At 42.5% G+C, this 23,809-nt stretch overlaps 1 protein-coding gene across 6 annotated transcripts in view; it reads left to right on the top strand.

Moving 5' to 3' along the window:
* LOC110520523 (guanine nucleotide exchange factor DBS) overlaps positions 1-23,809 on the top strand; it is a 103,819-nt gene that overhangs the window by 35,105 nt on the left and 44,905 nt on the right. For all 6 annotated transcript variants that reach the window (XM_036975085.1, XM_036975084.1, XM_036975080.1 and 3 more), the window contains exons 2-3: positions 4,283-4,366; positions 9,538-9,652. In XM_036975085.1, the coding sequence (XP_036830980.1) occupies positions 4,283-4,366; positions 9,538-9,652 (199 nt within the window). The remainder of the gene's footprint in view (positions 1-4,282; positions 4,367-9,537; positions 9,653-23,809) is intronic.

Below are 23,809 nucleotides of genomic sequence, written 5' to 3'. Positions count from 1 at the left end.
GAGAGGAGGTCAGAGACCTGCCGCCCCTTGTCTTACCAGACGCCGCTGTTCTATCCTGCCGGTACAGCGTATAACCAGTATGTTGATAGTGTCGTCATTCAGCCACGACTCCATGAAGCATAAGATATTACAGTTTTGAATGTCCCATTGGTAGTTTAATCTAGCGAGCAGGTCATCGATTTTATTCTCCAAAGATTGCACGTTTGCTAGCAGAATGGAAGGAAGTGTGGGTTTATTCAATCGCCTACGAATTCTCCCTAGGCAGCCTTCCCTTTGGCCCCTTTTTCTTCGCCTCACGGGGATCTGGGCCTGTTGCCGAGAAAGCAGTATATCGGGCTCGTCAGACTCGTGAAAGGAAAAAAAGGATTCTGCCCGTCTGTGGTGAGTAATCACAGTCCTGATGTCCAGAAGTTATTTTTGGTCAGAAGAGACGGTAACGGCAACATTATGTACAAAATAAGTAAAAAAATAAGTTTAAAAAAACACAAATAAACAAACAAAAAACACAATTGTTTGGGGACACGTAAAATGTATGTCTTCTTCTCTGGAGGGCCGAACACACGTCGACTGGGCTGTAGTGGAGCGGGTCATGAGCTTCAATTTCCTTGCTGTCTACATCACCAACAAACAATCATGGTCCAAACAGTCGTGAAGAGGGCATGACAATGCCTATTACCCCTCAGGAGACTGAAAACATTTGGCATGGGTCCCCAGATCCTCAAAAAGTTCTACAGCTGCACCATCGAGAACAACCTAACCGGTTGCATCACCGCCTGGCATCACCGCCTGGTATACCGCACGGCAAGCGGTATCGGAGATCCACGTCTAGGTCCAAAAAGCTCCTAAACAGCTTCTACCCCCAAGCCAGAAGACTGCTGAACGTGGCTAATCATGTTTATTATCTATTGTTATCATTGACACTCATTGACACTCATTGACTTGGTACTGGTACCCCCTGTATATAGCCATGCTGTTGTTATTTTGTTGTGTTACTTTTTAAATCATTTCTTAACTCTTATTTTCTTAAAACTGCATTGTTGGTTAATTAAGTAAGCATTTCACAGTAACGTCTACACCTGTAGTCTAGCGCATGTGACAAATACAATTTGAAATTTCATTTTGATCTGTTACAAAACATCAAAAAGTTTAATGGCATTCTGAGATTTTCAAGCCAAGCCTTCTGTACTGGCTAAGACTACAAGGTAGGGAGAAATGTATTTTCTGTTTGTCCAGATTTACATAACCTATTTATTGTGGTGTTGAAAACACGAACCATGATATTGAAGTGCCGAAATATGAATGCTTTGTTTATTGGTTGTGTGATGCCTTGGCACAGAAACCTGTTGGTGGAAAATTTGTTCAATATATTTTATATAATTATAAATATGGCATCAAATTGTTGAAAATCTGATTTCCCCCTAGCTGATCATTGTCTGCAGCCGGCTCTGATCGTAGTGCAATGAAACAGGCAGGGAGAGTTAGCTGTCAGTGGTGGTCAGCGAAACTTAAACCTTCTGGCCCAAAGCCCTGCATAGCATCAACTGTGCCTCAAAAGCAAGCTGAATCCATGTTTATATCCACGTTTATAAACACAGGTTCGCTACAGTTATTGTTATTTGTGGTCGTAAACATTATTTTGAGTTCATTCTATGAGGGGGGAGGGTGTTCCATTTATTTTACTGTAAAAGGGAAGGGTCATGTGAAAATATTATTTATGTGAAAATATTATTGATGGAGGGCGGTGCATTTTTTTGGTGTGACACCTTGAGTTAGAACAGCCCCTCCTCCCAAGTACATTTTGATCTGTCCCTTACTGTGTAGAATTGGACCAGTCTCCCAAACTGGAGCTAGAAAAATAAGTACACGCAGATTGCAACTATATAATATATAATAAATCATATACAAAGAGTATTATGCTACCAAAACTCTTTAATATTACAAATGAACAACAGAAATATCAGCCAACAGCTATGCATTTTCTGAGGAACTGTACAAATACAGTATTTTCTATAGGAAATACATACATGCAGGTACTAAAGAACAATGGTGTTGACAGAATGCTGTTCTGCTTTTAGAACACTTCCAGTTATGGGTAAAATATGCTGAGTAAAGAATGAGAGATTTGGGGCTGTGTGTCACAGTGTCTCTGACCTAGTTTTGTTCCAGTGTACCAGAGTTTGTGAGAAGAGTTGAGCAGTTTGAAATCCCACTCGTTGCTCATGAAGTGGTGCTTGTCCACTGCTCTCGGTTTGCTCCACATCCTTTCCAACAGCTCCGTTAAAAACCGCTCTGTGCTCACAGGAAGAAAAACTGCCACTGCAAATTCGCAAAGATGAATTAAAATCACAATTGAACCAACACCAATCTAATTTTGTGACTACCTGGACCTACCATTTGGTTTTGAAGTATTGAACATGAAAGGTGGATGTAAAAAGAGCACATTTCAAATAGGCTACATGTCGTATTGAACTGCATATAAACACTCTCAATAGGTCAGGAGCCAGACAGGGAGACCAAGAAGGAAAGAAAATGAATTATTTAGGCTATATTATTTAAATGATTTCAAGGCTAAAGCCTACAAAGAAATACATTGTGAAGCATTTGCGAGTGTGACACAATAGGCTGATAAGGCCATAAAGCACTAATAAAAAATAAATAAATAAATAAAAATAAAGAATTTAAACAACATGCAGAGCCAAAGGGGATGCTAAACACACTTTTGGCCACTCTTGCCAGCCTGGGCAGAGAGTTTTTTAGTTTCTTTCTATAGGTTGGCCTACAAGTTTTTAGGCAAAATAAGCCAATCAAAACGGAAAGCTTCTTGAACGTAGCAATGTTCCAGGCCTATTGGGCCAGAATCAATTATGGCCAATTGTATAGATAATGTAACAAAAATGAACGAAACCTTTAAAAGATCAGATTTTTTGTTGTGGACATTACATCACCACACTCCCTCTCTTGCTCCTCATCTTTGTAAGTCACCTTGATTTTACACCTGTGTGTTTTATCTGTTTCTTAATGAAAATATTTAGTGAACTCCATAACAATAGCTAAAGCAAAGGGCTATAGCAGCACACAAGCACACTACAAATGCATGCTGGGCTGGGCATGCCCTGAGCTCGTGAAGTGAGCACTACTTTGAGTGCTTCTGGAGCGAAATTGTAGCCTTTGGGAATCTCGCTCAGTTCTCTAGTCAAATTGGGCAAGCTCTGCTCACATACTCTGCTGTGTACCAGCAAAGATCCAAGACCTTGACATTCTCTCCCTGCTGTCCTGGGCCTCTCCCTACTGACCTGGGACTCTCCCTGCTGACCTGGGCCTCTCACAGCAGCCTGGGCCCACAGTGTTTTGTCACCCCATCTCTACTTTCACTACCTGGGGTTACCCTGCTTCCAGTTGCTGGGGATCGGGCCCATAATCAAATTATTCTAATCCCCATGATGGGAGTTCATGGGGGGATAGAGCTGGGTACACTCTGGATGATGTAGGGTCATAGGGCCATCCCTGACTACAAACAAATATTGGTTGACCAGGAATCGTCTGTTCTTTAACAATTGATCAGTCTACATTTTAAAAGTGTATTTTTCCATATATAGACACACCCTGTTTGAATAAAATCAACTATATGTTGGCTACTGAACTTGTCTGATGCTTTAAGCACTGCAATTAAAAATGAAGAAACACAAATTACTAAAGCGGGAGCCAGAGATCAATAAGGCCGGCTGTGGAATCGAACCCCGGGCTGTAGTGGCGCCTCAGCACTGCTTTGCAGAACTTTTGACTGCTGCGCCACCCAGGACATGTAGCAACAATAATAGTAATATATTGAATGCTTTTACATAAATGACTGTGTCTCATGTGCCATTACATGTATTAAAGAATGTTTTGCTACTGCTTGACTAAAAACATCTCAGTCGACCAACAGCCTATCGACCAAACAATCGACTAGTCGACTAAATGGGTTCAACCCTAGTGGGTCAGGACCCAAGTATGTGTGGTGACCGCTCCTTACTAGGATGTTTTGTAGCATTTTGCTCTCTGGTCAGGGTTTCAGATTATTGTTCATTCACTATTATGCACTTCTTTATACTTGCCAGACAATGTGCCTTACTAATTTCCTGTTTTTGTGTGAGAGAGTATGTATACTTATTTTCTACCTTTGTGATGGTTCTTCCATTCAATTCTATTCTCTTCCCCAAAGAACAGGACTGTGTTAACCCCTCATGTCCTGTGATTCTGACTGTGTTGTGTTCTCCTCCTGCTCCTCCTCCTGCTCCTCCAGATGAGATCATGCAGCAGGAGAACAGCCCCCTCTGTGCCATCGACATCACCCCTGACCTTAGGAAGAAGTTTGCCTTCCTGTTAGGTAATATTTCCTTCCTGTCTGTCTGTCTGCTTGCCTGTCATAATACAGATGTCTGTCTGTCTGTCTGTCTGTCTGTCTGTCTGTCTGTCTGTCTGTCTGTCATAATACAGATAAGACAGGTGAATACTTTTCTTCTTCCTGATATAGTTCAGATGAACTGTCTGCTTCAGACCAGCTCTAACAGCCTCACGTCAGAATCAGACGTTCATCCATGTTTCAAATGTCAAATTTCCAAACGTCAAATGTAAGTGTTTAAGGTTAAGTTTAGGCATTAACTCTGAATGGTTAAGGTTAGTGATAGGCTTAATTTGTAAAATCCCTCAGGATTTGTCAAGTCATTCAGGATTTGTCATTCAAATCTCTCCTCTCCCGTTTTTCTACTCATCACAGTTAGTCCAGCGTAAATCCAGTCCAATCCAGCTACAGTACCCTGGAGCTCTGTTAGAATACCCATACTAACATACTGTATACTACATACTTAATGAGTACAGTGCCTTGCGAAAGTATTCGGCCCCCTTGAACTTTGCGACCTTTTGCCACATTTCAGGCTTCAAACATAAAGATATAAAACTGTATTTTTTTGTGAAGAATCAACAACAAGTGGGACACAATCATGAAGTGGAACGACATTTATTGGATATTTCAAACTTTTTTAACAAATTAAAAACTGAAAAATTGGGCGTGCAAAATTATTCAGCCCTAGTTTCAGTGCAGCAAACTCTCTCCAGAAGTTCAGTGAGGATCTCTGAATGATCCAATGTTGACCTAAATGACTAATGATGATAAATACAATCCACCTGTGTGTAATCAAGTCTCCGTATAAATGCACCTGCACTGTGATAGTCTCAGAGGTCCGTCAAAAAAAGCAGAGAGCATCATGAAGAACAAGGAACACACCAGGCAGGTCCGAGATACTGTTGTGAAGAAGTTTAAAGCCGGATTTGGATACAAAAAGATTTCCCAAGCTTTAAACATCCCAAGGAGCACTGTGCAAGCGATAATATTGAAATGGAAGGAGTATCAGACCACTGCAAATCTACCAAGACCTGGCCGTCCCTCTAAACTTTCAGCTCATACAAGGAGAAGACTGATCAGAGATGCAGCCAAGAGGCCCATGATCACTCTGGATGAACTGCAGAGATCTACAGCTGAGGTGGGAGACTCTGTCCATAGGACAACAATCAGTCGTATATTGCACAAATCTGGCCTTTATGGAAGAGTGGCAAGAAGAAAGCCATTTCTTAAAGATATCCATAAAAAGTGTTGTTTAAAGTTTGCCACAAGCCACCTGGGAGACACACCAAACATGTGGAAGAAGGTGCTCTGGTCAGATGAAACCAAAATTGAACTTTTTGGCAACAATGCAAAACGTTATGTTTGGCGTAAAAGCAACACAGCTCATCACCCTGAACACACCATCCCCACTGCCAAACATGGTGGTGGCAGCATCTAACAGCAGCTGTTCACAAATGCTCTCCATCCAACCTCACTGAGCTCGAGCTGTTTTGCAAGGAGGAATGGGAAAAAATGTCAGTCTCTCGATGTGCAAAACTGATAGAGACATACCCCAAGCGACTTACAGCTGTAATCGCAGCAAAAGGTGGCGCTACAAAGTATTAACTTAAGGGGGCTGAATAATTTTGCACGCCCAATTTTTCAGTTTTTGATTTGTTAAAAAAGTTTGAAATATCCAATAAATGTCGTTCCACTTCATGATTGTGTCCCACTTGTTGTTGATTCTTCACACAAAAAATACAGTTTTATATTTTTATGTTTGAAGCCTGAAATGTGGCAAAAGGTCGCAAAGTTCAAGGGGGCCGAATACTTTCGCAAGGCACTGTATATACTACATAATATATACCATTTAGTTAATTTTAGTGTACTATAAACAAAATGTATCCTTGCAGTTGAGGGTACTAGCACTCCGCTTGTCTACCAGAAGTTGATGCTATTGCTATGCAACATCTTGCTAGCTTGTTAGCAAAACAAATGACAGGCTAGACATTTTTATGATTTAGGGTGTGTTCGTAAATCCAATCTGGACTGCCAGAGTGCAAAAATCCAGAGAGTTGTCTGATTGTCCGTTTGTAAATTCAGAGCGTTGTCAGATTGTCTGTTTGTAAATTCAGAGCGTTGTCAGATTGTCTGTTTGTAAATTCAGAGCGTTGTCTGATTGTCTGTTTGTAAATTCAGAGCGTTGTCTGATTGTCTGTAAATTCAGAGCGTTGTCAGATTGTCTGTTTGTAAATTCAGAGCGTTGTCAGATTGTCTGTTTGTAAATTCAGAGCGTTGTCAGATTGTCTGTTTGTAAATTCAGAGCGCTGTCAGATTATCCATTTGTAAATTCAGAGCCTTTCACTCTTGTAGCGTTCACTGTACTCTCTGGCCGAGGAGTAGGGTTGATCCAAGCTTTCTGACCTCACAACGGCAATCAAGCAGTCAAGCTAACTGACTAGCTTGCTAGCTACTTCCAGACACAAATGAGAGAACACATCACTCTGACCATTTTACTCTCCCTAGCAGAGTTGTTTAGGCTGTTTTCATGTTATCCAGAGCATTGGTGACTGCAACTGTGCTCCTGGCAACAATTTAATTACGCTTGTTTTTGCTGACGTTTACTGACACCGGCCATATTCAATAGGCGTTCGTAAACCAATCAGTTATTCTGCGCTCTGGCACACTCAGACTAGAGTGCTCTGAAATCGGACTAGATAGCCAGAATTAACAATGTCCATTGAGAACTCACAACGACTATACCACTTAGCTAAGAATGACATGAATAATCAATTCAATCAAGGTTGGGTAGTTAGTTAGATAGCATTTAGTTAATATACTGCCTGGCAAGTTCAATGTATTAGTAGCCAACTGACGTTAGGACGGTAACTGGCTAACATACCGGTACATACTATAATGCTATGCGGTTCGTAAGGAAATCGTAGCTAAAAAATTGTCAGCAAGCATAACGTGTAATGTAACTTATTTGAAAACTCATTACTTTATTACATTGCTCAACATTTTCTTAACTTTTGTCATTATTAATTAAAGCAATGAATTTGGATCCACTCTTGCCAGACTTCTGCTGCATATTTCCCGCCATTTTCTTCAAATCTCAAAACGTTGTGAAGCCACGCCCATTTTCGGAAGAATTCAATTATGGGCCCTAAAAGCATGGAAATGACGTCCACTGCATGTATACTTTGTTTTTTGCCAAATTTTATACAACATCCGGGGAACTTTTGGCATACTAACTATATCCATACTATGACCAATAAGCATACTACATACTCAATTTAAGTCACAAATAGTGCTGTTAGTAGGAGTATTCGTATACAGGTTAGGACTCCTTCTCTTGACATGACTGTGTGTTTGTTTCATGTGTGTATTTACATATGTGTATATCAGTTTCTGTTGTGTGTGAACCAAAATGAAGTTTCTGTTTTTCCAGTTGTTTTGTCAATTCAACGTGTCTCTGTACAGCATGTCAACTGGTTTAAAGCCATACAGAAGGGCTTGTGAGCAGACTTCAAGTGCCTCTAAATCCCTTCACCACTGCATTCACCTCATTGCATAGAAGACCCCCTCCCCTCTGACACTCACACACACAGTTTGCCCCGTCTCTGTCCCCCTCTATGTACTGCATAAGGTCACCTTGGGGACTGTGGCAGTCTTTATTGGATGTTCTGCCTGTCGGCGGCCATTTTGCCGAGAGCCTTGCCTCTACTCAGATGCAGCAGAATCAAAACAGGCAGAGTGAAACGATGAGCGAGCAGTTGCTGTTGCTAGGGTGATAATAGGAGAGGGGAAAGCAGACAGATTGATATTCTGATCACATGGGCTAATAGAGCAGCTGCTCCCGCCAAGGACCGTGTGTGTGTGTGTGACTAATTGCCCTATAGGTGTACTGTATGCCTGTGTGTGTGTTTGTAAACTCTCTCTCTCTCTCTCTCTCTCTCTCTGCCCCCCTCTCTCTCTCTCTCTCTCTCTCTCTCTCTCTCTCTCTCTCTCTCTCTCTCTCTCTCTCTCTCTCTCTCTCTCTCTCTCTCTGCCCCCCCCTCCTCTATTCTGTTTCTCTCTCTCTCTCTCTGCCCCCCCTTCTCTATTTTGTTTCTCAACTCGACAGTCAGACTGGTTTGTCAGTCCTACTGGCGCCCTCATGTGGTAATCCATATCTAAATTGTGTCAGCAAATCACCAGAAGAAGTGTGACTGACATGCTGACCAGACCAGACACGTTGCGCGTGCGAGCGTTGCAAAATAAATGTAGAAATCCATGTTAATCAATTATTGCACCCACACTGCGCGCGGCAACGAGCATCTGCAATGCTAAGTCTGCGATGTCAAGGGCTAAAATAGAAGTCATTCCTATTTCTGACGCAGATCGCGCTGCAAGTCCTGCCTCTCTCATCTCCTCATTGGTTTATAGAAGCAGGTACCCACGTGCCATCTCCTCATTGGTTATATCCACGTGGGTGATTGAAATACGAACTGTTGCCGGTTGTCGTGGTAATACTATGAAAGTGTAGATGCCAATCACCATATAAGTTCAAAGATGAAGCCTGGAAGGAGGAGAGATGACTAGAAACGATTCAGTTGACCGTTTTATGTGTGGATTAATTGTCGGAGTAGAGGACCTTGTGCATTTCAGGTAAAATAACAACTCAATGTTTATATCCCAGGACAAATTAGCTAGCAACAGCAAGCTAGCTAAATAGGACAAATTAGCTAGCAAGTGCAAGCTAACTAGCTAAATTGCCATAAATGTTCAATTATTTTCGACCTGTCTCCAAATTAATGTCATTAATGTCATTGAGTTTGTTTTGATATTTTAACCTGCCTGTCGTGATGGCTGTTGGTGTAGTGGGACAAAATAAATGTATGCACGATGTCGCACGACGGTGCACGCGTACAGTCGGTTTGGGTTCCGTGTGAGCCTTCTCTGTTCTAGTGAACTCTCTGTTCTAGTGTACTCTCTGTTCTAGTGTACTCTCTGTTCTAGTGTACTCTCTGTTCTAGTGAACTCTCTGTTCTAGTGTACTCTCTGTTCTAGTGTACTCTCTGTTCTAGTGTACTCTCTGTTCTAGTGAACTCTCTGTTCTAGTGTACTCTCTGTTCTAGTGTACTCTCTGTTCTAGTGAACTCTCTGTTCTGAAGTCTTCTGTGTTTCTTTCCCAGGGGGCCGAGGGCAGAACGGCAGCCCCATCATCGTGTTCCCAGAGTTCTCTGCTTTCGGAGAGATTCAAGAGAGGGAGTTCCACAACGTGCTCACTTACTTGACCAACGTTCCCAGGTGAGATTCAACGTACTGTACACACACACACACACACACGTGGACACACACACACACACACCTTGATGTCCTACCCCTTTTGCGTCTTCGCAGACACTTTCTGTCTCCGAGCTACCTGTATTTATTATTCCCATGGTAACCAGTCAGATCAGAGGGAAGGAACGGAGGAGATACAGAAGGCTTTTGAACATGTTAACATTGTAAACTTCCTTGTTCACCAGCCGCATTGTTCCTACTGTAGGTTCACGGGTTATCAACTCAACCAATGGTATGGACTATATTTTCAGTGTCAGTGCTATCCGGGATCCTTGGGACAATCATGCCCTAAACCTAACCTTAACCCCTACCCTAAACATAACCCTTGCCTAACCCTAAATCTAACCTTTACCGTAACCATTTTGAATATCTCCTTCAACGGGGGTAGGGATGTCCCAAGGATCCCTGATAGCATAAATCATATTTTCAGTGAATATCTTCTTCAATGGGGGTAGGGATGTCCCAAGGTTCCCTGATAGCATAAACCATATTTTCAGTGAATATCTCCTTCAATGGGGGTAGGGATGTCCCAAGGATCCCTGATAGCTATATCACATCTGGCTGTGATTGGGAGTCCCATAGGGCGGCGCATAATTAGCTCAGCGTCTTCCGGGGTAGGCCGTCATTGTAAATAAGAAGTTGTTCTTAACTGACTTGCCTAGATAAATAAATGTACAATTTGAAAATATAAAAAAAATGTGTGGAACTGGCCAGCAGGTGGCACTAGAGGCCCATATACACCACAGGCTGTTACATGAGGCTCGAGGTAGAAGGGTGGGAATGTGTTAGGGGAAACCTCTGGTTATAAACTGTCATTTAAGGCTTGGTTTTGGCCTTACTATTATTGGCATTGTGCCAGTGAGAATGTTAGGTAAATAGATATGTCTGTGCTGAGGGTTGGGGAGGGGTATTGGTGAGTAGTATACTACTCATCAGTGTCCAGTTTCTTGACAACAAGGTAGACGGCATTCCTTTACACTTGTGTGTAAAAGGTGGTTGTGAAATTATTAGATTACTTGTTAGATATTACTGCATGGTCGGAACTAGAAGCACAAGCATTTCGTTACACTGGCATTAACATCTGCTACCCATGTGTATGTGACCAATAAAATGTGATTTGATTTGAGGTCGACGAAATTCGAGCAAGAGTTGCCTTCCAGAGAGTGTAACATTCTCTGTTTCACGGAAACATGGCTCTCTCGGGATATGTTGTCGGAATCGGTTCAGCGACCGGGCTTCTCCATGCATCACGCCCGACAGAGATAAACACCTCACTGGGAAGAGGAAGGACGGGGGTGTATGCTTTATGATTAACGACTCATGGTGTAATCATAAAAACATACAGGAACTCAAATCCTTCTGCTCACCCGACCTAGAATTCCTTACAATCAAATGCTGGACATTTTACCTACAAAAGGAGAATACTCGTCAGTTATAGTCACAGCTGTGTACATTTCCTCTCAGGCAGACACCAAGACGGCCCTCAAGGAACTTTCCTGGACTCTAAGTAAACTGGAAACCATATATCCTGAGGCTGCATTTATTGTAGCTGGGATTTTTAACAAAGCAAATTTGAGAACAAGGCTACCCTAATTCTATCAGCATATTGATTGCACTGCGCGCGGGGGTAATACACTCGATCACTGCTACTCTAACTTCTGCGATGCATACAAAGCCCTCCCCTGCCCTCCCTTCGGCAAATCCACGACGCTATCTTGCTCCTCCCGTCTTATAGGCAGAAACTCAAACAGGATGTACCAGTGATGAGAACCATTCAACGCTGGTCTGACCAATCAGAAGCCATGCTTCAAGATTGTTTTGATCACGCAGACTGGAATATGTTCCGGTCAGCCTCAGAGAACAACATCGACCTATACGCTGACTCGGTGAGTGAGTTAATAAAGAAGTGCATTGGAGATGTTGTACCCACTGTGACTATTATAACCTGCCATAACCGGAAAATGTGGACGGATGGTGGCATTCCCAAAAAACTGAAAGCGCGAACCACCGCATTTAACCATGAAAGAGGTCGGGGAACATGGCTGATTATAAACAGTGTAGTTATTCCTTCCACAAGGCAATCAAACAAGCTAAATGCCGGTACAGAGACAAGGTGGAGTCGCAATTCAAAGGCTCAGGGTCTGCAGGAAATCACGGACTACAAAAAGAAAACCAGCCATGTCACGGACACCAAAGTCTTGCTTCCAGACAAACTAAACACCTTCATTGCCCATCTTTGAGGATAATACAGAGCCACAGGCCCACTAACAAGGACTGTGCCCCGCACCCCCCCTCCTTCTCCGTTGCCGACGTGAGTAAAACATTTAAACATGTTAACTCTCGCAAGGCTGCTGGCACAGACGGCATCTATAGCCGTGTCCTCAGAGCATGCGCAGACCAGCTGGCTGGTGTATTTACGGACATATTCAATAGCTCCCTATCCCAGTCTGCTGTCCCCACATGCTTCAAGATGGCCACCATTGTTCCTGTACCCAAGAAGGCAAAGACAACTGAACTAAATGACTACCGCCCCGTAGCACTCACTTCTGTCATCATGAAATGCTATGAGAGACTAGTCAAGGATCATATCACCTACACCTAACCGGCCACCCTAGACCCACTTCAGTTTGCATACCACCCCAAAAGGTCCACAGACGACGCAATCACCATCACACTGCACACTGCCCTATCCCATCTTGGCAAAAGGAATACCTATGTAAGAATGCTGTTCATTGACTACAGCTCAGCATTCAACACCATGGTACCCTCCAAGCTTATCTTCAATCTGGAGGCCCTGGGTCTCATCCCCACCATGTGCAACTGGTTCTTGGACATTCTGATGGGCCGCCCCCAGGTGTTGAAGGTAGGAAACAGCATCTCCACTTCGCTGTACCTAAACACTGGGGCCCCACACAAGGGTGCGTGCTCAGCCAACTCCTGTACTCCTTGTTCACCCACGACTGCATGGCCATGTACATCTCCAACTCAGTCATCAAGTTTTCGGACGACACAACACTAGTGGGCTTGATTACCAACAATGACGAGACAGCCTACAGGGAGGAGGTGAGGACACTCAGAGCGTGGTGTCAGGAAAATAACCTCTCACTCAACGTCAACAAAACAAAGGAGATGATCGTGGACTTCAGGAAACAGCAGAGGGAGCACTCCCCTATCCACATCGACGGGACAGTAGTGGAGAGGGTAGAAAGTTTTAAGTTCCTCGGCATACACATCACAGACAAACTGAATTGGTCCACCCACACAGACAGCGTGGTGAAGAAGGCACAGAAGCGCCTCTTCAACCTCAGGAGGCTGAAGAAATTCAGCTTGTCACCAAAAGCACTCACAAACTTTTACAGATGCACAATCGAGAGCATCCCGTCAGGCTGTTTCACCGCCTGGTGATAACCCGCTACGGCAACTGCTCCGCCCACAGCGGTAAGGCTCTCCAGAGGGTAGTGAGGTCTGCACAACGCATCACCGGGGGCAAACTACCTGCCCTCCAGGACACCTACACCACCCGATGTCACAGGAAGGCCATAAAGATCATCAAGGACAACAACCACCAGAGCCACTGCCTGTTCACCCCGCTATCATCCAGAAGGTGAGGTCAGTACAGGTGCATCAAAGCAGGGACCGAGAGACTGAAAATCTCAAGGCCATCAGACTGTTAAACAGCCACCACTAACATTTAATGGCTGCTGCCATACATGTAAAAAACGTAACACTAGCTACTTTAAACAATGTCACTTGATATAATGTTTACATACCCTACATTACTCATCTCATATGTACAGTATATACGGTACTCGATACCATCTACTGCATCTTGCCTATGCCGTTCTGTACCATCACTCATTCATATATCTTTATGTACATATCCTTCATCCCTTTACACTGTGTATAAGGTAGTAGTTGTGAAATTGTTCAGTTAGATTACTCATTTGTTATTACTGCATTGACGGATCTAGAAGCACAAGCATTTCGCTACACTCGCATTAACATCTGCTAACCATGTGTATGTGACAAATACAATTTGGGGAAATGACAATCTCTAATTGTTTTATATATTTTTTACATTTTGTCAGGAAATGCAGCTCCGTCTCAGGTTCTGTTATTGTGCAGTGGTTGCACAGCCTTTCCTCTACAGGGAGACAGATTTTCCTGTGTATACCCTTCTCAATGGCAAGGCTGTGCTCACTGAGCCTGTACTTTGTCAAGGTTTTTCTTAGGTTTTGATCAGTAACCATGGTCAAATATTTAGCCACGGTGTACTGTCGATGTAGGGCCAGAAGGAATTGCATTTTGCTTTGTGTTTGTGCTTGTGTTTTTCCCAATAAGCAATGTAGTTTTGTTTTGACTGTGTTGTAATTTGTTTTATTCTGATTGATTGGATGTTCTGGTCCTGAGGCTTCAGTGTGTTAGTAGAACAGGTTTGTGAACTCAGCCCCAGGACCAGCTGGAGGGGACTATTTTCTTTGCTCAGCTCTTGGCATTGCAGGGCTTGTTAATGATATGAGAGGGGTTGGGTTCACTGTATTTCAGATGTCTCCAAAACTTAACTGCTCTTTTTTAAAGTTTTTATTATTAGTGGATGTTGGCCTAATTCTGCCCTGCATGCATTGTTTGTAGTTTTCCTCGGGACATGTAGGATAATTTTACAGAACTCTGCATGCAGGGTTTCAATGGGGTGTTTGTCCCATTTGATGAAATCTTGTTTTGCAAGTGGACCCCACACCTCGCTGCCATAAAGTGCAATTGGTTCAATTACATATTAAATTATGTCATGTTCTGACCTTTATTTCCTTTGTTTTCTATTTACAGTGCCTTGCGAAAGTATTCGGCCCCCTTGAACTTTGCGACCTTTTGCCACATTTCAGGCTTCAAACATAAAGATATAAAACTGTATTTTTTTGTGAAGAATCAACAACAAGTGGGACACAATCATGAAGTGGAACGACATTTATTGGATATTTCAAACTTTTTTAACAAATCAAAAACTGAAAGATTGGGCGTGCAAAATTATTCAGCCCCTTTACTTTCAGTGCAGCAAACTCTCTCCAGAAGTTCAGTGTTGATCTCTGAATGATCCAATGTTGACCTAAATGACTAATGATGTTAAATACAATCCACCTGTGTGTAATCAAGTCTCCGTATAAATGCACCTGCACTGTGATAGTCTCAGAGGTCCGTTAAAAGCGCAGAGAGCATCATGAAGAACAAGGAACACACCAGGCAGGTCCGAGATACTGTTGTGAAGAAGTTTAAAGCCGGATTTGGATACAAAAAGATTTCCCAAGCTTTAAACATCCCAAGGAGCACTGTGCAAGCGATAATATTGAAATGGAAGGAGTATCAGACCACTGCAAATCTACCAAGACCTGGCCGTCCCTCTAAACTTTCAGCTCATACAAGGAGAAGACTGATCAGAGATGCAGCCAAGAGGCCCATGATCACTCTGGATGAACTGCAGAGATCTACAGCTGAGGTGGGAGACTCTGTCCATAGGACAACAATCAGTCGTATATTGCACAAATCTGGCCTTTATGGAAGAGTGGCAAGAAGAAAGCCATTTCTTAAAGATATCCATAAAAAGTGTTGTTTAAAGTTTGCCACAAGCCACCTGGGAGACACACCAAACATGTGGAAGAAGGTGCTCTGGTCAGATGAAACCAAAATGGAACTTTTTGGCAACAATGCAAAACGTTGTGTTTGGCGTAAAAGCAACACAGCTGAACACACCATCCCCACTGTCAAACATGGTGGTGGCAGCATCATGGTTTGGGCCTGCTTTTCTTCAGCAGGGACAGGGAAGATGGTTAAAATTGATGGGAAGATGGATGGAGCCAAATACAGGACCATTCTGGAAGAAAACCTGATGGAGTCTGCAAAAGACCTGAGACTGGGACGGAGATTTGTCTTCCAACAAGACAATGATCCAAAACATAAAGCAAAATCTACAATGGAATGGTTCAAAAATAAACATATCCAGGTGTTAGAATGGCCAAGTCAAAGTCCAGACCTGAATCCAATCGAGAATCTGTGGAAAGAACTGAAAACTGCTGTTCACAAATGCTCTCCATCCAACCTCACTGAGCTCGAGCTGTTTTGCAAGGAGGAATGGGAAACAATGTCAGTCTCTCGATGTGCAAAACTGATAGAGACATACCCCAAGCGACTTACAGCTGTAATCGCAGCAAAAGGTGGCGCTACAAAGTATTAACTTAAGGGGGCTGAATAATTTTGTACGCCCAATTTTTCAATTTTTGATTTGTTAAAAAAGTTTGAAATATCCAATAAATGTCGTTCCACTTCATGATTGTGTCCCACTTGTTGTTGATTCTTCACAAAAAAATACAGTTTTATATCTTTATGTTTGAAGCCTGAAATGTGGCAAAAGGTCGCAAAGTTCAAGCGGGCCGAATACTTTCGCAAGGCACTGTAGGTATATCTAGCTGTCCGCTAATGCATTTTGATTGAATGGCTTGTCCTACACTTTGTTAAAACCCAGTGGATGTTGGAAAAGGATATTGGTTCCTTTCTAAATAGTTGAAGTGAACTGGCAAAAGAGTTGATTCCTCATTTAAAGGCAAGGGCAGTATGAATACAAAGTGAACTGAGTTATATATCTTTATATATCAGTTTTATATCTTTATGTTTGAAGCCTGAAATGTGGCAAAAGGTCGCAAAGTTCAAGGGGGCCGAATACTTTCGCAAGGCACTGTATTTAGTATGGTCAGGGGCGTGAGTTGGGTGGGCAGTCTATGTTTGTTTTTCTATGTTTTGGGGTATTTCTATGTTTCGGCCTAGTATGGTTCTCAATCAGAGGCAGGTGTCATTAGTTGTCTCTGATTGAGAATCATACTTAGGTAGCCTGGGTTTCACTGTGTGTTTGTGGGTGATTGTTCCTGTCTCTGTGTTTGCACCAGATAGGACTGTTTTAGGTTTTCTCACGTTTATTGTTTTCTTAGTCTATTCATGTATAGTGTCTTCATAAATTAAAACATGAATAACCACCACGCTGCATTTTGGTCCGCCTCTCCTTCAGATGAAGAAAACCGTTACAAATTAGTTTTAGCCACATTTTTTAATAGGTATTTAAATTTGAAATAGTTTATTAATGATGAAGAATGCCCTGCATGCTTTCTCTCTCAGTTCATACACTGCCCCATTAAGGTGTCCAGTTGAGCATATTTTTAAACCTAAGTAATTGTAGTGTGTGCAGTACTCTATATATTGTGTACCAACTGAGAACTTTGGCCTAATTCCCTGAGATCTGGATCTTCTCTGGAAAATCATTATTTTAGTCTTTTGGGGTTTACAGCCAGGGCCCAGGTCTAGCAGTACTGCTCTAGCAGGTCCAGGCTCTGCTGTAGGCCATGTGCTGTGGGTGACTGCAGGCACAGGTCATCTGCGAAGAGTAGGCATTTAACCTGAATTGTGGAGACTAACACCAGGGGCTGAGGATTTTTCTAGAATAGTGGCCAATTCGTTGATGTAAATATTGAAGAGTGCAGGGCTCAGATTGTAACCATGACGAAGGCTCCGCCCCTGGTTAAAGAATTCTGTTCTTTTCTTGCCAATTTTAATGCTGCACGTATTGTCAGTATACATTGATTTAATTGTGTCATATGTTTTACCCCCTACACCACTTTCAATAACTTTGTAGAACAGTCCTGTATGCCAAATAGAATCAAATGCTTTTTGGAAGTCGATAAAGCAAGTGTATATTTTGGTATTATTTTGGTGGACATGTTTATCTATCAGGGTGTGTAGGGTGTAAATATGATATCAGTCGTGCGATGTTTCAGTATAAATCCAATTTGGCTTTTACTCAAGACACTGTGCTTATTAAGAAAGTTTAGAACTCTTGCATTTATAATACTATAGAAAACATTCCCCAGGTTACTGTTCACACAAATGCCTCTGTAATTGTATAGGGTCAAATTTGTCTCTGTTCTTAAAGATTGGGGTTATGAGTCCTTGATTCCAGATGTCAGGGAAATAACCTATACTCAGGATCAAATTAAACCGTTTTAAAATAGCCAATTGAAATTTTGCACTAGTGAGTTTGAGCATGTTATTTAGGATTCCATCAGGTCCACATTCTTTTTTAAATTTGAGAGCCTGAAGTTTCTTATTGAGCTCCTGGTCAGTAATTGGGGAGTCCAGTGGATGTTGATTGTCCTTTATAGCTTTTTCTAATCCATTCAACTTCTCGTGAATTTGGCGTTGTTCTGCATTTTTGTCATTTGAACGGTGTTGTAGAGTGTTTTAAAATGGGTTGTCCATATGTCACCATTTTGTATCGCTAATTCCTCTTGTTTATAGTTTTAAAATGGGTTGTCCATATGTCACCATTTTGTATCGCTAATTCCTCTTGTTTAGTGTTTTAAAATGGGTTGTCCATATGTCACCATTTTGTATCGCTAATTCCTCTTGTTTATAGTTTTAAAATGGGTTGTCCATATGTCACCATTTTGTATCGCTAATTCCTCTTGTTTAGAATTTTTTTTTATTTGCCAGAAGTTGTTTGTGTTTATGGACTCAGCTAGTGTCAGCTGCTTGCTGTTGTACTGTGCTTTTTTGGTTCTGAGTGTACGTTTATAGAGTCTCACAGTAATGAAGGTGTAATTCACCATTATTTGGGTCTCTGTACTTTTGGTTGAAGGTGTTCTACGTTTTTTCCTTATAATTTTACCATCTGCATCAAACCAGTTGTCATCTGTGATCTTTTTTGTTTGGTTTTTTATCAATTTCAATTGTGCTTCTTTTGCCGTTTGCCTGAATATATAGTTGATGTTTTGTTCTGCCAGATTGATGCCTTCTTTACTGTGAGTGAATGTGCTATCCAGAGAGTTATCTAAGAGTGTTTGAATATTTTGGATACAGGTTTCTTTCTGATATTGTTCTGTGCTGTCTACTGTACTGTGGTCTACTGTACTGTGGCCAAGAGGTGAGCAGTAGGTGAATCTCCCCAAAGAGCCCCCCCGTAACCTACCATTGACAAAGTACAGACCCAGGAGAGAGCGACAGAGAAACAGAGAGAGAGAGAAACACAGAGAGAGAGAAACACACAGAGAGAGAGAGAGAGAGAGAGAGAGACAGCCCCACCCTCTTCAACATATATATCAACGAATTGGCGCGGGCACTAGAAAAGTCTGCAGCACCCGGCCTCACCCTACTAGAATCCGAAGTCAAATGTCTGCTGTATGCTGATGATCTGGTGCTTCTGTCACCAACCAAGGAGGGCCTACAGCAGCACCTAGATCTTATGCACAGATTCTGTCAGACCTGGGCCCTGACAGTAAATCTCAGTAAGACCAAAATAATGGTGTTCCAAAAAAGGTCCAGTCACCAGGACCACAAATACAAATTCCATCTAGACACTGTTGCTCTAGAGCACACAAAAAACTATACATACCTTGGCCTAAACATCAGCGCCACAGGTAACTTCCACAAAGCTGTGAACGATCTGAGAGACAAGGCAAGAAGGGCATTCTATGCCATCAAAAGGAACATAAATTTCAACATACCAATTAGGATTTGGCTAAAAATACTTGAATCAGTCATAGAGCCCATTGCCCTTTATGGTTATGAGGTCTGGTGTCCGCTCACCAACCAAGACTTCACAAAATGGGACAAACACCAAATTGAGACTCTGCACGCAGAATTCTGCAAAAATATCTTCCGTGTACAACGTAGAACACCAAATAATGCATGCAGAGCAGAATTAGGTCGATACTCACTAATTATCAAAATCCAGAAAAGAGTCGTTAAATTCTACAACCACCTAAAAGGAAGCGATTCCCAAACCTTCCATAACAAAGCCATCACCTACAGAGAGATGAACCTGGAGAAGAGTCCACTAAGCAAGCTGGTCCTGGGGCTCTGTTCCCAAACACAAACACACCCTACAGAGCCCCAGGACAGCAGCACAATTAGACCCAACCAAATCATGAGAAAACAAAAAGATAATTACTTGACACATTGGAAAGAATTAACAAAAAAAAATAGGTTGCTATTTGGCCCTACACAGAGAGTACACAGCGGCAGAATACCTGACCACTGTGACTGACCCAAAATTAAGGAAAGCTTTGACAATGTACAGACTCAGTGAGCATAGCCTTGCTATTGAGAAAGGCCGCCGTAGGCAGACATGGCTCTCAAGAGAAGACAGGCTATGTGCTCACTGCCCACAAAATGAGGTGGAAACTGAGCTGCACTTCCTAACCTCCTGCCCAATGTATGACCATATTAGAGACACATATTTCCCTCAGATTACACAGATCCACAAAGAATTCGAAAAAAAATCAAATGTTGATTAACTTCCATATCTACTGGGTGAAATTCCACAGTGTGCCATCACAGCAGCAATATTTGTGACCTGTTGCCACGAGAAAAGGGCAACCAGCGAAGAACACACCATTGTAAATACAACCCATATTTATGCTTATTTATTTTATTTTGTGTCCTTTAACCATTTGTACATTGTTAAAACACTGTATATATATATATATATATATAATATGACATTTGTAATGTCTTTATTGTTTTGAAACTTCTGTATGTGTAATGTTTACTGTTAATTTTTATTGTTTATTTCACTTTATATATTCACTTTATATATTATCTACCTCACTTGCTTTGGCAATGTTAACACATGTTTCCCATGCCAATAAAGCCCTTGAATTGAATTGAATTGACAGAGACACAGAGAGAGAGATAGAGAGACACAGAGAAAGAGACACACAGAGAGAGAGAGACACAGAGACAGAGACAGAAAGAGAGAGACAGAGACAGAGACGCAGAGAAAGACACACAGAGAGAGAGAGACACAGAGACAGAGACAGAAAGAGAGAGAGACAGAGAGAGAGGCAGAGAGAGAGACACACACAGACACAGAGAAAGAGAGTGAGAAAGAGAGAGAGACAGAGACGGAGAGACAGAGAGAGAGACAGAGAGAGAGAGATACAGAGAGAGAGAGACACAGAGAGAGAGACAGAGAGAGAGAGACAGAGAGAGAGGCAGATAAACAGAGACAGAAAGAGAAAGAGAGAACTTGTTTTGGCAATGTTAACACGTGTTTCCCATGCCAATAAAGCCCTTGAATTGAATTTAATTGAGAGAGAGAGAGACACAGAGACACAGAGAAAGAGAGAGAGACACAGAGAGAGACAGAGAGACAGAGAAAGAGAGAGAGAGAGACAGAGAGACAGACACAGAGAGAGAGAGACAGAAAGAGAGAGACAGACAGACACACAGAGAGAGAGAGAAAGAGAGAGAGAGAGAGACACACAGAGACGCAGAGAGAGAGGCATACAGAGATGCAGAGAGAGAGACACAGAGAGAGAGAGAGCCACAGAAAGAGAGAGACAGAGAGAGAGACAGAGCGAGACACAGAGAGAGACACAGGCACACAGAGAGTGACACAGAGAGTGACACAGAGAGTGACACAGAGAGAGCGAGAGACAAAGAGAGAGACAGACACCGAGATAGCGACTGCACCTGCGCTCCTCTCCATCAGCCCATCCCCTCTCCCACATCCCCCGGCTTTCTGGCTGGCCACCCCTCAGCCAGGCTGAGCGGAGGCTGAGTGCTCTCCCTCCAACACAGTAACACACACAGAGACACACCTCTTCCCTTCTGTCCTTCTTCTGCCTGTTTTCACTTTCAATATGGAATTATTTATCCTTTTTCTCTGTGGGAGGATTTGGGTTAGCAAAGCTGTTGTCGTGTGAGGAGGAGAGGAACCGTTGAGGAGTGGAGACATTCTGTTCATCAGTTTGCTGTGCTGGCAGGGTTTGCTGCTGAGGCGTGCGCTCACGTGTCACCTCTAAAAGGAGTCAGTGAGTCAGTGAGTGTGTGAGCGTGCACAGTTGATTCTGCTGACTGGCACATGGGATTGACTTTGATTCCTCCACCTGAACCCCTCTCCTGAGCTACCTGCTCTCACAGTCTCAAGTCAGAATGAGACGTTCATCTTTGTTTCTCAAACGTAACATTTTGACATTGTTCCAAACGTAACATTTCAAACTCCAAATGGTTACGGTAAGGGTTAACTTCTTATGGGCAGGTGGGAAGGTAACATCCGGTGAAATTGCAGAGCGTGAAATTCAAACCACAGAATTATCAATATTTAACTTTCATAACATCACAAGTGTAATACATCAAAATAAAGCTTAACTTCTTGTTAATCCAACCGCTGTGTCAAATTTCAAAAAGGCGATATAAAAATGCCTTACCTTTGATGATGTTCTTCTGTTGGCACTCCAAAAGGTCCCAGTTACATCACAAATGGTCCTTTGTTCGATAATGTCCTTCTTTATATCCATAAAAACTAAGTTTAGCTGGCATGCTTCAGTTAATAATCCACCCAGCTTCCCTCCGTCAAAATGCATACAAAATGAATCCCAAAAGTAACTAATAAACTTTTCCAAACAAGTCAAACAACGTTTATAATCAAACCTCAGGTACCCTAACATGTAAATAAACGATAAAAATTTAAGACGGAGAATCGTTATTGTCTTTACCGGAGAAAAATATCTAGTTGACATCTAGTGGATGCCCTAGGAACTGCAATCTGGGAGGACTTGGCCTTATAATAAAAGTGACAGCCATTGAAAATAGTGGTACGCTGAATTTTTTTGGGGGGGATGGTTTGTCCAAATATATCCAAATGATATGCATATCCTAGTTTCTGGGCCTGAGTAACAGGCAGTTTACTTTGGGCACGCTTTCATCCGGACGTGAAAATACTGCCCCATACCCAAGAGAGGTTAAGGTTTGGGATAGGCTTAAAACAAAAATCAGAGGCAGATGCTTACACCCATGCATCCATCCCCTTCCACAACACACTGTCAACACCGAAACCTACTTTAAGGTAACAGTACTTACTGTTGCCCCTAGTGGCCAGTTTCCACGTCATTGGACCTGTTCTCTGTGTGTGAATGGGACCTCTTTTCTCTGTGTGTGGATTGGACCTGTTCTCTCTGTGTGGATTGGACCTGCTTTCTCTGGGGGACCAGTAACTTTTGTCTCACCTTTATTTAACCAGGTAGGCTAGTTGAGAACAAGTTCTCATTTACATCTGCGACCTGGCCAAGATAAAGCAAAGCAGTGCGACAGAAACAACACAGTTACACATGAAGTAAACAATAAACAAGCCAATAACACAATAAACAAGTCAATGACACAGTAGAGAAAAAGAAAGTCTATATACATTGTGTGCAAAAGGCATGAGGAGGTAGGCAATAAATAGGCCATAGGAGCGAATAATTATAATTTAGCAGATTAACACTGGAGTGATAAATGATCAGATGAACACATACTGGTGTGCAAAAGAGCAGAAAAGTAAATAAAAACACTATGGGGTTGCGGTAGGTAGATTGGGTGGGCTATTTACAGATGGACTATGTACAGCTGCAGCGATCGGTTAGCTGCTCAGATAGCTGATGTTTAAAGTTGGTGAGTGAAATAAAAGTCTCCAACTTCAGCTATTTTTGCAATTCGTTCCAGTCAGTTGGCTTTAGGGATGTTCAGTGAGATATACCTGCTGGAACGTGTGCTACGGGTGGGTGTTATCGTGACCAGTGAACTGAGATAAGGCGGAGCTTTACCTAGCATAGACTTATAGATGACCTGGAGCCAGTGGGTCTGGTGACGAATATGTAGCGAGGGCCAGCCGACTAGAGCATACAGGTCGCAGTGGTGGGTGGTACAAGGTAAGTTGGTAACAAAATGGATGGCACTGTGATAGACTGCATCCAGTTTGCTGAGTAGAGTATTGGAAGCTATTTTGTAGATGACAGCGCCGAAGTTGAGAATCGGTAGGATAGTCAGTTTTACTAGGGTAAGTTTGGCTTTGTTGCGAAATAGAAAGCCGATTCTAGATTTGATTTTGGATTAGAGATGTTTAATATGAGTCTGGAAGGAGAGTTTACAGTCTAACCAGACACCTAGGTATTTATAGTTGTCCACATATTCTAGGTCGGAACCGTCCAGGGTGGTGATGCTAGTCAGGCGGGCGGGTGCAGGCAGCGAACGGTTGAAAAGCATGCATTTGGTTTAACTAGTGTTTAAGAGCAGTTGGAGGCCACGGAAGGAGTGTTGTATGGCATT

The sequence above is a fragment of the Oncorhynchus mykiss genome, chromosome 3, assembly GCF_013265735.2.
Source record: "Oncorhynchus mykiss isolate Arlee chromosome 3, USDA_OmykA_1.1, whole genome shotgun sequence".
In the NCBI taxonomy this organism is placed as follows: domain Eukaryota; kingdom Metazoa; phylum Chordata; class Actinopteri; order Salmoniformes; family Salmonidae; genus Oncorhynchus; species Oncorhynchus mykiss.
Note: the sequence above shows the minus strand (reverse complement) of the source record. Positions and strands in the feature narration are given on the sequence as shown.